The sequence below is a fragment of the Zingiber officinale genome, chromosome 2B (genome assembly GCF_018446385.1).
Source record: "Zingiber officinale cultivar Zhangliang chromosome 2B, Zo_v1.1, whole genome shotgun sequence".
Taxonomy (NCBI): domain Eukaryota; kingdom Viridiplantae; phylum Streptophyta; class Magnoliopsida; order Zingiberales; family Zingiberaceae; genus Zingiber; species Zingiber officinale.
Window position 1 is genome coordinate 103,555,692 of NC_055989.1, and position 12,163 is coordinate 103,567,854.

General features: G+C 34.5%; 1 protein-coding gene across 4 annotated transcripts in view; it reads left to right on the forward strand.

Annotated features, from left to right (window-relative positions):
* The first annotated feature begins 4,833 nt into the window (after positions 1 to 4,833).
* Positions 4,834 to 12,163, forward strand: part of LOC122046591 (receptor-like serine/threonine-protein kinase SD1-7) — a 40,897-nt gene continuing 33,567 nt past the window's right edge. For 2 of the 4 annotated variants that reach the window (XM_042607361.1, XM_042607362.1), the window contains exon 1: positions 4,834 to 5,061. In XM_042607361.1, coding sequence (XP_042463295.1) covers positions 4,977 to 5,061 — 85 coding nt within the window. In that variant the 5' untranslated portion in view covers positions 4,834 to 4,976. The remainder of the gene's footprint in view (positions 5,062 to 12,163) is intronic. The other 2 variants (XM_042607363.1, XM_042607364.1) reach the window with 2 other exon arrangements.

The following is a 12,163-nucleotide window of genomic DNA, read 5'->3' on the forward strand; positions in this document are numbered from 1 at the left end:
GCAAGTAACCTCTTTCCGCCACATCACATTGAATTCTACAAGTTCCATTAACAATTTTCACCTTTTCAATAGCTTTAAGCTGGATGGTAAACCATGAAATCAAAGTCGTTCAAAAGGCATTTGGAAGTAAGGTTGTAAACGAATCAAGCTAAGCTAAATAACAAGAGGCTCGAGCTCGGTCTCAGTTCATTATCCCTAAGCTTGAGCTCGGCTCGAGTTAGATTCTAGCTTTAGTTCTTAAGCTCGAGCTCGACTCGTAAAAAATTCAATAGCTCGAGTTCGGCTTAAGCTCGACTTGAAAAAAGTTTGTTTAAAAATTAAACAAACTTAATTCGAACTCGTTTAAGATAATTAGCTATAATAATTAATAATATATTATTATATTTATTATTTATGTGATATTTAATTATATATATAATAAGATAAACAAGCCTCTTAACGAACATGTTCACGAGTCTCTCAACAAATACGTTGGCGAGCCTCTAAGCGAACATGTTCGTGAGCTCACGAACCAAATACTATTAAGCTCGAACTTGGCTCGATAATATTTTCGAGCTCGAAATCAGGCTGGAGCTCGGCTTGTTAACTTAATCGAACGAACTTTTTTCGAAGTGAGACCCGAATAATTCACGAGCGGCTTGATTCATTTACACTCCTATTTGAAAGGGGCCAAGCTGAGGGAGACGAGCATGGCCAAGCTGAGGGAGACGAGCATGGCCAAGCTAAAGGAGTTAAGCGTGGCCGAGTTGAAGGAATCGGGCGTGACTAAGATAAAGGAGTCGGATCTTTCTTGAGCTTGCCTCAGCGTAATAGGGTGTGTCTTGACCTATCACGTTGGTGTTAGAAACCAAACAATCTGTTGTCGAAGATTTTAGGGGACTTAGTTGAATTTAAAACTTACACGGAATTTAAATCCAACTTACAGTCGAAATGACCTGAGCAGATAATCTTAGGCTGCCAATAGGGGCTGGTTTCCATAACGCAGCAGAGCTGAGCGACATGGCAGGTCTACAGAGCGGTAGAGCAGGTCTGCAGACCAGAGTGACAGGCCAAGTCTACAGAGCAGAAGAGCAGAAGAGCAGGGCAAGGCTGCAGAGCAGCAGACCAGAACGGCAGGGCAGAGCGACAGGCCAAGTCTGCAGAGCAGAAGAGCAGGGCAAGGCTGCAGAGCAGAAGACCAGAACGGCAGGGCAGAGCAGCAGACCAGCGCTGCAGTGCGGAAGACCAGAGTGGCAGGGCAGGTCTGCAGACCAGATCTGCAGAGTGGCAGACCAGAGCAGCAGGTCTGCAGAATGGAAGACCAGGTCTGCAGAGCAAAATGACCAGGTCTGTAGTAGGACAGACCAGACAGTAAGGTCGGGCGAAAATTTCGACCGGGCAAGTTGACCGAGGCCTACGAGTAGCAGTTTCCTTGAAACAGATTCACCCACCTCCGGCTGTGTTTCGAGGTTTACTTGGGTCATCTGTTTCCCAAGATACAACGATCGACCGTGAACTCCACCAAGCACTGGTTGCACCTTTAGTCTCGTGGCAAAATGTTGGTTGTTCCGCTTGGGCAAATTTTGCCCCGACCGGTCCGACATTCGTGTGCGCATGTTGCGCTCGAGTCAACTTAGTTCAATGCAATCCGGGCCCTAGATTTGCACCCCCCCCTCCGCGCACCCACGCGTGAGAGAGAGTCTCTCCCCATGCATTTGTTCACATCCTCAATATATGTTAATCAATATAAACCAACAAAGATGTCAAGAAACTCTCAATATGAGACTAAAGTCTCATACACAATAGAGTTTCTTCACTTCCTCCTCTTCTCCATTCACACTTATTCAACAGTTGGTACCTCAGTGCGATTCATTTGACCTACTTCAGGTTCGTTTTGATCATAGTCGACGTCCCTTTCTCCTTAGCTTAAAATTCAATTTAACTTTTGACCGATCTGGTGGTGCCACATGTAGGTTACCTATTTCAGCCCATCACAACGAATTCTGCCAGTTCCATCGACAATTCTCTCCTTTTAACAGCTTGAAGCTGGATGATAACAACGGAGTCAAAGTCAACTGCTGGGTCTATTTTTACGTCGCTATTTTGGCCACGAAGAAAATTAGAATGAAGTAATTATGTCATGTTGACTAAATATTCTTGTATGCTTTATTTGATTAATTATCACGTGATGATATCCAAGACAGGTGTTTTTACGGTAATATGATTCACTATCAAACCTAATTAATAAAATCAAATTGAGAATCGGATTTATTTTTTTTGAAAAAATTAATAAATTCAATTAGACTCGTTAACTATTTCTAAAATAAATGATTCAATATTATAAAAAAATTTTATTAGTCACTAGGATAAATCAAAAAGTATACATTGTAGATAAAACCCAACATCCTTTAGTTATATGATCAATTTAGAAAAAAAAAATTCTATAAATACGTCATAATTAGTGATCGAATTATGAATACCTAAGTCAGGACGACAGGGCCGGCTCAAGGCATAGACCATTAAGGCCTATGCCTAGAGCCCCTATTATATTGGGGCCCACAAATTTTAGATATATATATCTATATAAATTAAATATGAATCTTAATTTTAAAATGTATAAGTATGGATATTAAATATATAAAATTAAGGTTAAAATAAATTTTAGTTGAGATTTATTTTTATCGGTAATTTTTATTTTTTTACTCATGTTAGATTTAATTAATAGTTTTAATTTTTTGCTATTAAAATTAGATTTATTTGGTAATTTTTTTTATTTTTTTATTAAAATTTAATTAGTAATTTTAAATTTTTTAATGATAAAAATTTAATTTATTAATCAAAATTAAAATTTGTTAATAAATTAAAAATATTTATTAGTTACACTTAATTAATATATATATATATATATATTTATAAAAATACTTTTAAAGTCAAAAACATATTCAATAATATAGTATTATTTCTTTCTTAAATTTTATTTTTCTTCCATTTTTTTAAAATAATTCACCATCAATATTTTTTAGCTAAATATTTTTGGATAAATAAATTTTATTAATAATTTATCAAAGTTAAAATTAATAAAAAGACAGTTTAGTTCACGAAGCTCCCGTCAATTGAGGGATTCTGAAAAAGAGTCTATTATCTAGTACTAGAATTTATTTCCTTGAGGTCATATAATAATTTTATATTGTGTCGAGACTTTCCTTCCTCAAAATTAAAAATGATTGATATTTTTTAAAAAAAATTATAATTAAAATATATATTAATAGTATTACAATAATTATTATTATTTCTAAATTAGATAACATAAAATATTTTTTATTTTAAAAATTTTACTAATTATAAAAAAAATGAGGTTTGACATAAGATAAAGTTATTGCTACATGGTCTAATTGGTCATTGCTTCTAATTATATAAATAATTATTGGCAATATATGGAATTGTCCTTTTAAATTTTACTAACAAAATTAAATGTTGCCCCCAAGACATGGTGGAGTTGGTTAATACAGGGTAGATATTGTTACAATCGGTAAGGTGTCAAATCTCGACAAAATCAAGAAAAATACACTCCCCGCAGTAGCCGACTGCAACTTCCCGATTTATCTCCTCACAGTTGGTCGTAGGGTCGATCGGGTTGGACTACTAGGGTGGCAAATTCCACCTTTTGTTATAAATAATAAAATTAAATGTTTCTAATATTTATTTAAAAAATATTAAATTCTTTTTTCTGCCTAGGGCCTTAAGAATGATTAAGACGACCCTGACCTAGGTAACAATTTAAATATCCTACCGCGATACTATAATCCCGGGGACGAGATTAGATCTACCAGTTTATATACATGCATGACACCATGTCATAATTATTGCATTAATTAACTGACTAATGAAGATTATGAACTTCTTAGAGCTTGGAGAGATGGAATTCTTCTGGAGAGATTTGCATTACCTATACATGCATGACACCATGTCAAATCCCGGGGGCTATTTGATGATTGATGATCTTAGATTTTTTTTTTTTTTAGCACAAGTATCTAATCCTTCGGGCTGATTAATTATGGGGATGATCATCCTGAGTTTCTTCCGTCATCAGGGATACATTTAAAAATGCTCATAATAAGAGGCTTAGTAGCTCAACAGTTTCTCTCGTCATGAGGGATAAATTTAAAAATGCTCATAATAGGAGACTAAGTAACTCAGCATCCTAAATTTATCATTCTAGTAGAGATAAATATCATACAATAAGTCATATATAAAAATTAAACTATGAGTGTTTGAAATCGTGTATGAACGCCCTTCGGCTGAATCATAGCCAGGGACATCATATTTTATCTTTTTTGATTGACAATCCTAGATTATCTTGTTGATTACGTGTGGAGTGGTATAAAATAGATTAATTTGTTTGGTTATTCTAAACCCAGATCTTATTCAATTAGTGATTTAAAGTTTGATATAAAAATACTGGAATTTAATTTTTAAAAATAAAAATAAAATATTAAACTTTAGATTTGCTAAATAATAATAATAATAATAATAAAAATAAAGCACATGTTTCTTATATTTTATCTTTTCCTTTTTTTCAACCATTCAAACAAATTTACCAAACAACTTGATTTACAGGAATTAAATAACTATTACAGTAAAAGAAATAGTAGAAAATAATATAAAGTTTTGGAACATAAAGATCTGTTTTTGCATATTTCTTACTATCATAGCTCATATAATATAAATAGACGCAATTAACTAAAGAGATGATTCCATGGTGTTTCTTTCTATTAATTTTCTATTCAGTGTCGACAAATGGTGGTAGTGCGCCAAAATGCAGTCCCACGTTCCTTAAAGTTTTCCAAACAGAGACAAATCAGTTGACTAGAGTCTTCCTGCCCTAAACTCTATCATCATCTTCTTTAGTTAAATGTTATAACTTAGCTTGCAGCAACTCGGCGCAAAGAACACAACAATAAATTGCAGGGGTAGGCGACGCAAATCCTTAGAATTCCATGGCGCGGATGCAGCTCTTTCTTCTACACTTTCTGGAAATAGTAGTAGCAGAGACATTCTTTCTACTTGGCCGATCTTCCCCTGGTATGTTAAGAAAGAAATCTTAATTCAGAATTAAATTAAATTATAGAATCGGAGGATTTTGATAATCTTTTAACAGATCTATTCAAATAAAACCTTCAGAATTTTATGAATCGGATAAGATCTTTTGGATCTATTTAAATAAACCTTTAAGTTTTATTTCATTTTCTAAGATAAGTTTATTTTTCTGTTAGATAAGTTAGACTTTTCTCTTGAAAAATACTCCTATGTGTCTATCTAAGAAGATATTATGTAACTTTTGGAAGACAGGTAATTTCTTTTGGTTAATCAATTCAACTTGATTATTGGAGGTTGATTTCTCTCAAAATGATCATCCTATCTCCCTTTTTATTTTTATTTTTTTTTAATTTTATGTGATAGGACCCAAGTTTCTATCAACTTGGTGTCAAAGCCGCATTCAGCTTCACCATCGCCCTATAACATCAAGCATCAATCCTTCAACATCTAAAGCGCACATCCATTAACAAGTGCATGATCTTAACCTGCCTTCAAGAGAAGAAAATCCACTCCAACATAACGATCGAAGGATCTCAACCTGATGTCAAATGGGCTCTAGAATTTGAATCTAAGCATGATCACAAGGTTAAGAACTCCTTAATCAATTTGGTCCCTCTTGTTATGAGAATGTTGATGGAGAGTTGGCCAAAATCTGGCAGACTACAACCGTATTAGAGTACCAAGGACGATTTGAGCATCTCTCCAACCGAACTCATGATTGATCAGAAAAACAATTATTGGGCATTTTATTGAGGGGCGTCGCCTTTATATACAATGAGAAATAAAAATGAATCGACCATGTACCATGAAGGATGTCCTATCCTTTGCACGAGTACAAAAAGAGAAGATCAATGAGGATGGAAACAAGGTAATTTGTGAACACACATCTCATTATTCAACATCCTGTAGATTGACAAAAGAAGATATCAATGAATGAATGACAAAAGGATTATGCTTGTATTGTGATGAAAAGTGACACTGTCGTCATCAATGCAAGCAAAAGAGGATATTTATGATTGAACAAATAGAGAACTTTGAGGAAGAAGATGATTTTGATGAAGGTGGAGGTGAAACACAAGAAAACATAGACTAAATACAAGATGACTATATGACAATATCAATTCATGCCTTAGAAGGACTATAAATTCCACAAACGACAAAGGTAAAAGGATTCATTAAAAACAACCAATGATGATACTTATAGACTCAGGAAGCACCAACAATTTTCTAGACTCAACATTGGGAAGAAGACTTAAACAAAAAGTAGAGCAAGCATCTACATTTGATGTCAAGGTGGAGGATGGAAGATCACTTATAAGTCCAAGAAAGTGTGACAGTATTAAAATTTTCTTACCAAATTATGAAGTAACTACGTATCTGTTTCTTCTACCCCTAAATGGATGTGATGTCATAGTTGGAGCATAATGGTTGAGAACATTAGGAGACAATATAAAATTTCTCTTAGCTAACAAGGTGCTTCCAAGATCAAGGAAAAGAAGTTTGCATCAGAGGCAAGAGACAAAATTCTATCACATTAATCAGTAGTCATCTGATAGAGAGATTATTAAAGAAAGACTGCTCTATATTTCTCATGCAACTCTCTATCAAGAAGGAACCTAAAGGTAATCACATACTCCTCAAGAATTAGAGACACTTCTTTCAAAATTTTTTATGATATTTGTTGAGCCAAAGGGGCATCCTCCACTATATTCACATGATCATCATATACCTCTAAATCTGAATAGTGCACCAGCAAATGTTAGGCCTTATCACTACCCCCATATATAGAAGGAGAAAATTGAGAAGATTGTACAAGAGATGTTTCAAGTTGATATCGTTCTCTCTATTGGTGTAATCGACCTTTAGGGTTTCGATGTTTGATAATGTACCCAACTATGGTCAGGTTGACTAAGGGTTAATCTAAATAGGACTTGATGTTTGAAAGAAAGAAGTCTAGCCAGGACTAGATGACTAGCAAGGGTAAGTCTTAACCGAAGGTTAGCCAATGGGAAGTCCTGGTGAGTGAAGTCAGACCCTAGTGAGTGCGGTAGAGAAGTTTTGGAGGAGTAAACTCCAAACATGTGCGTGGTCGACCAGCCAACAATTTCTTAATACCGCTAACATTGTTTTACCTTACTATTTTATATCTACTATGCTAACTCAGTCTTGCAAGTAAATCTTAGTAGATCAAATTGATCAGACACTAATCGGGACTAGAGAGAGTCCAACCAGGTCTAAAGGATCAAATGTTTGGCATGTAAGGTCAAGTAAGTAACTAGAGGAGAGTGATCCAGTGAGAACTAGTCCCAGTGGGACTGTAAGTGCTGATCCAGTTTAAGTGTTTTTTGGAAGCCTAAACTAGGACCATGACTAGATTCTAGTCTTGATAAGACAGTATTTAATTAATAATGCTAATATATATTATGCTAACTCTATTTTATAGGTTACACATTATTTTTGGACTAACATATTTTTATAGACTTCAAAAGAAAAAATCTTCCTTGGATGAATAGTATCGGAGGCGCCTCAGAGGTGCTCGGAGGTGCCTCGGAGTAGCATATGGAGGTGCCTTGGAGTGCTTGGAGGCACCCTCGCACGGATAGAAACTAAAGCTCGTAGAGTTAATCAAGTCCAAAGCTTACAAGATTAGTTTTTAGGTTGGAGGCACCTCGAATGCGGTTGGAGGCGCCCTCAACGCTCAATAAAAGAGTTGTTCAGCCAGCAGAAGAGGTACAACTCATACACAAGCTCTTAAGACTATTCTACGACCTCTCACTACTACCACATTAAAGCTTCAATGACGCAAGAATGACACAACGCCGCTACATGCTCAAACAAGCCTAGACTTTGGTAACGTGTAGTTATTGCATAATTTTTCTATCACTTTTTTCCTGCATATTAAATTCTGAGATTGGTAGTTTTGTTACCAACCTAATTTTTGTAAAGAAGCGATTTGATAGTGAATTACCCATCGGAAAGGTCCAAAGGACCTGGGTCTTGGAGTATAAGTCGTCAAAAGCTCTGAACCAAGTAAAAAACCAACCTTGTGTTCTTTCGCTTGTTTTTATTATTTATATTTTCCGCTGCACTTTATTTTAAAAAGAAAAGAAAAGGTTTTAAAAGACACGTGATTTACCTTCCCCCTCCACCCTCACGTGCCTCGATCCTACAATCCCAAGTGTAAATTCATATTCCTCACCAGTGCTGCTTGTGTGAAAGAGACGAAAGTTGGCAAATGTGTGTGGATTCGTGTATTCAATAAAATTATAGTGAAAGACAAGTATCTCATCCCTATTTTTGATGAATTACTTGATGAATTAGGATGTGTCTCATTCTTCTTAAAGTTGGATCTTCACTTAGACTTCCATCAGATAAGAATTCATCAGTCAGATATTCCAAAAATAGCTTTTGGACTAATAATGGACATTTTGAATTTTTAGTCATGCCTTTTAGCTTAACTAATGCACCTTCTACATTTCAAAGTTTGATGAACAATATCTCCAAGCCTTACCTTAGTATGTTTGTATTAATTTTCTTTGATGGCATTCTTATTTATAGTTCATCATTCTAAGATCATTTGTATCACATTTATAAAATACTCACTCTTTTGCATGAGCATTCTCTTTTTGTGAAAAGATCTAAGTGCAGCTTTGGGACAACTCAGGTGAAATACCTTGGTCATATTGTAAGCTAATAAAGAGTAGCTGATAATCCCTCAAATGTACAAGTTATGAAGGAGTGGCTCATCCCAAAGAATATTAAGGCATTACGTTGGTTTTTAGGTCTCGCGGGTTATTATCATAAATTTGTAAAAAAAAATTATGGAAAGATTAGTGCTCCACTAACAACTTTTATTAAAGAAAGATGCATTTAGATGGTGTTCTGAAGTAAAAAAAGGCATTCTAGAATTTAAAATAAGTTATGATGACAACACCAGTTCTTGCTCTACCTAATTTCAATAATCAATTTGTAATTGAAGTTTATGCATCCGGAGTTGGAATCAAAGTAGTTCTTATACAAGAAAGATTATCAGTAGCTTTTACAAGCAAGACGCTATCTCCTCTACATCAACAAATGTCTATTTGTAACAAAGAAATGTTGATTACCATACATACCTTATAAAATGGAGACCCTATCTTCTTAGCCAACGCTTTCAAATATGAATTGACAATAAGAGCCTTAAGTCATCTAGGAACAATGTATCTATAATATGGATCAACAGAAATTGATCAAGAGGCTCTTGGGATATGATTATGAAATCATTTACAAGAAAGGAAAGGAAAGTATAGTAGTTGATGCATTATCTTTCCTTCCTAACTAAATGGAGTTCACTGCTATATCTTTAGTAACTTGCAAGAACTTTGACAATATAAAAAGAGAGCTAAAGGAAAATTCATCAACACAATCTCTCATTCAGTGCATACTACAAAATTCATCGCTAGAACCCCACTATTCTTGGAATTGAGAAATTTTACAATATAAAGACAAAATCTTCCTTCCAACAAACTTAGTCGAAAAGAGAGTAATATTGGAGGAATTCTATTCTTCACCAATTCAGGGAATTCTAGCTTCCTACTCACGAATAAACGGATTTCAAGAGTTTTCTATTGAAAAGGAATGAAAAAAGATATCAAAAATTTTGTTGCTAAATGTGATGTATGTAAAAAAAAAAAAGGAGAAAATGTACCCAGACTAGGCCTTCTTCAACCCCTTCCCATACTCAAACAAATATGTGTTGGTTGCTACTCGAAAAATCTAATGGTTCCACAGTACAAAAATTTTGTACCAAGGTCTGAACCTTTTCCTAGCTACCATGTGTTCTTTTAAATTAAACTCGGATCGCCTGCGGAACTTAACACGTTTGATCCTAAGTTTAATTTATTTGTTCTTTTAGGTTTAGACTAAGATCTCCTCCGGAACTTAACACGTTCGATCCAAATCACCTAGGTTATTAATTTCATTAAATATTAGTTTCCAAAATTGGCTCCCAATACTAACGTGGAGAGGCACATGACCTTCTTGGATATGGGAACAACCACCACCGACTAGACAAAGCCTTTTAAGGAAAGTTAATATTTAATTTCCTTAAATAACTTTAGGTCAACCGAAAAGAACAATCAAATCACAAGGAAAAGAAAAAACAAAAGAACACAACATCGAAAATAAATTCGAAATACTAGAATCGTATGCCTCTTGTATTTGGTATTTTTACAAAGAAATAAAACTAGCATGATGCGGAAAAACATTACTAGTTATACCTTTCTTTTGAAGACAAGACCTCTTGATCTTCTACCGTATTCCTTTTCTAACCTCGGACATTGTGTGGGCAATGATCTTCCGAGACGAGAACCACCTAGCACCTTCTTCTTCTTCCTTCAAGTTTCGGCCAAGCAAAAACTTCCAAAAGATGAAGAACTTTTTCCACCAACCAAGCTCCAAAGGATGCAAGCTTTCTCTCCTTCTTCTTCAAGCTAGAATCCGGCCACCAATTAAAACTCCAAGAGCATGAAGAGGTTCGGCCACAAGATGGAGAAGAAAGAAAGAGGAGGGGCCGGCCACACCCAAGGAGAAAAAGATAGGAGAAAATAATAGAGTCGTTCACCATGAAGGCACCTCTACACCCTCTTTTATAATCCTTGGTCTTGGCAAATAAGGAAATTTAAATAAAAACTTCCTTAATTCTTTTGCCATGAAAAGGAAAAATTTTAATTAATCAAAATTCTTTTCTCAATTTCAATGGCCGACCACATTAATATCTCCAAGCAAATAAAATTTTAAACACAAATTAAAACTTCCTTATTTGCTTCCGGAAATTTATAAAAATTTATCCAATAATTTTTATCCCTTCATGATTGGTTAATAAAAAAGAAATTTTATAAATTAAAAACTTTCTTTTAAACATGTGGATAATTTCTAAAAAGAAAAGTTATCTCTAAAAATTAAAATCTCTTTTCAATCTACAAATAAGGAAAGATATTAAATCTTTTCTTAATCTTTTGTAGAAACTAATAAAAGAGAATTTTTAATTTTTAAACTTTCTTTTAAATCATGAACATGATTAAAAGGAAAGTTTTTACCAAAATTAAAATCAACCTTTTAATCTACAAATAAGGAAAGAGATTTAGCTCTTCTCTTAATCTTTTGTAGAATCTTATAAAAGGAAAGATTTAAATTTTTTAAACTCTCTTTTAAATCATGTTATCCACATAAGAAAAAATTTTAAAATTAAATTCCTTTTTATTTTAATAGGGTCGGCCACCTAAGCTTGAGTTCAAGCTAGGGCCGGCCACATAAATTCACCCATGAACCAAACCATGGCCGGCCCTAGCTTGGTCTCCAAGCTAGCTTAGCCGACCCCTATAGGATGGGTAAGAAGGTGGGTATAGGTGGGTATAGTAATCTATAATTAAGAGGCTACGATAGGGACCGAGAGGAGAAATTGGTTTTGGTCTCCCGATAAAATTAAGCATCCCGTGTTCGCCCTGAACACACAACTTAATTTTATCAATAATAATTCATTCCACTAGAGAACTATTATTGAACTACCGCACCAATCCCAAATTATATTTTTGGGCTCCTTTTTATTATGAGTGTGTTAGTCTCCCTGTGTTTAAGATGTCGAATGTCCACTAATTAAGTGAGTTACTGACAACTCATTTAATTAATATCTTAGTCCAAGAGTAGTACCACTCAACCTTATCGTCATGTCGGACTAAGTCCACCTGCAGGGTTTAACATGACAATCCTTATGAGCTCCTCTTGGGGACATTCTCAACCTAGATTACTAGGACACAGTTTCCTTCTATAATCAACAACACACACTATAAGTGATATCATTTCCCAACTTATTGGGCTTATTGATTTATCGAACTAAATCTCACCCATTGATAAATTAAAGAAATAAATATCAAATATATGTGCTTGTTATTATATTAGGATTAAGAGCACACACTTCCATAATAACTGAAGTCTTTGTTCCTTTATAAAGTCAGTATAAAAGAAACGACCTCTAATAGTCCTACTCAATACACTCTAAGTGTACTAGTGTAATTATATAGTTAAGATAAACTAATACCTAATTACACTA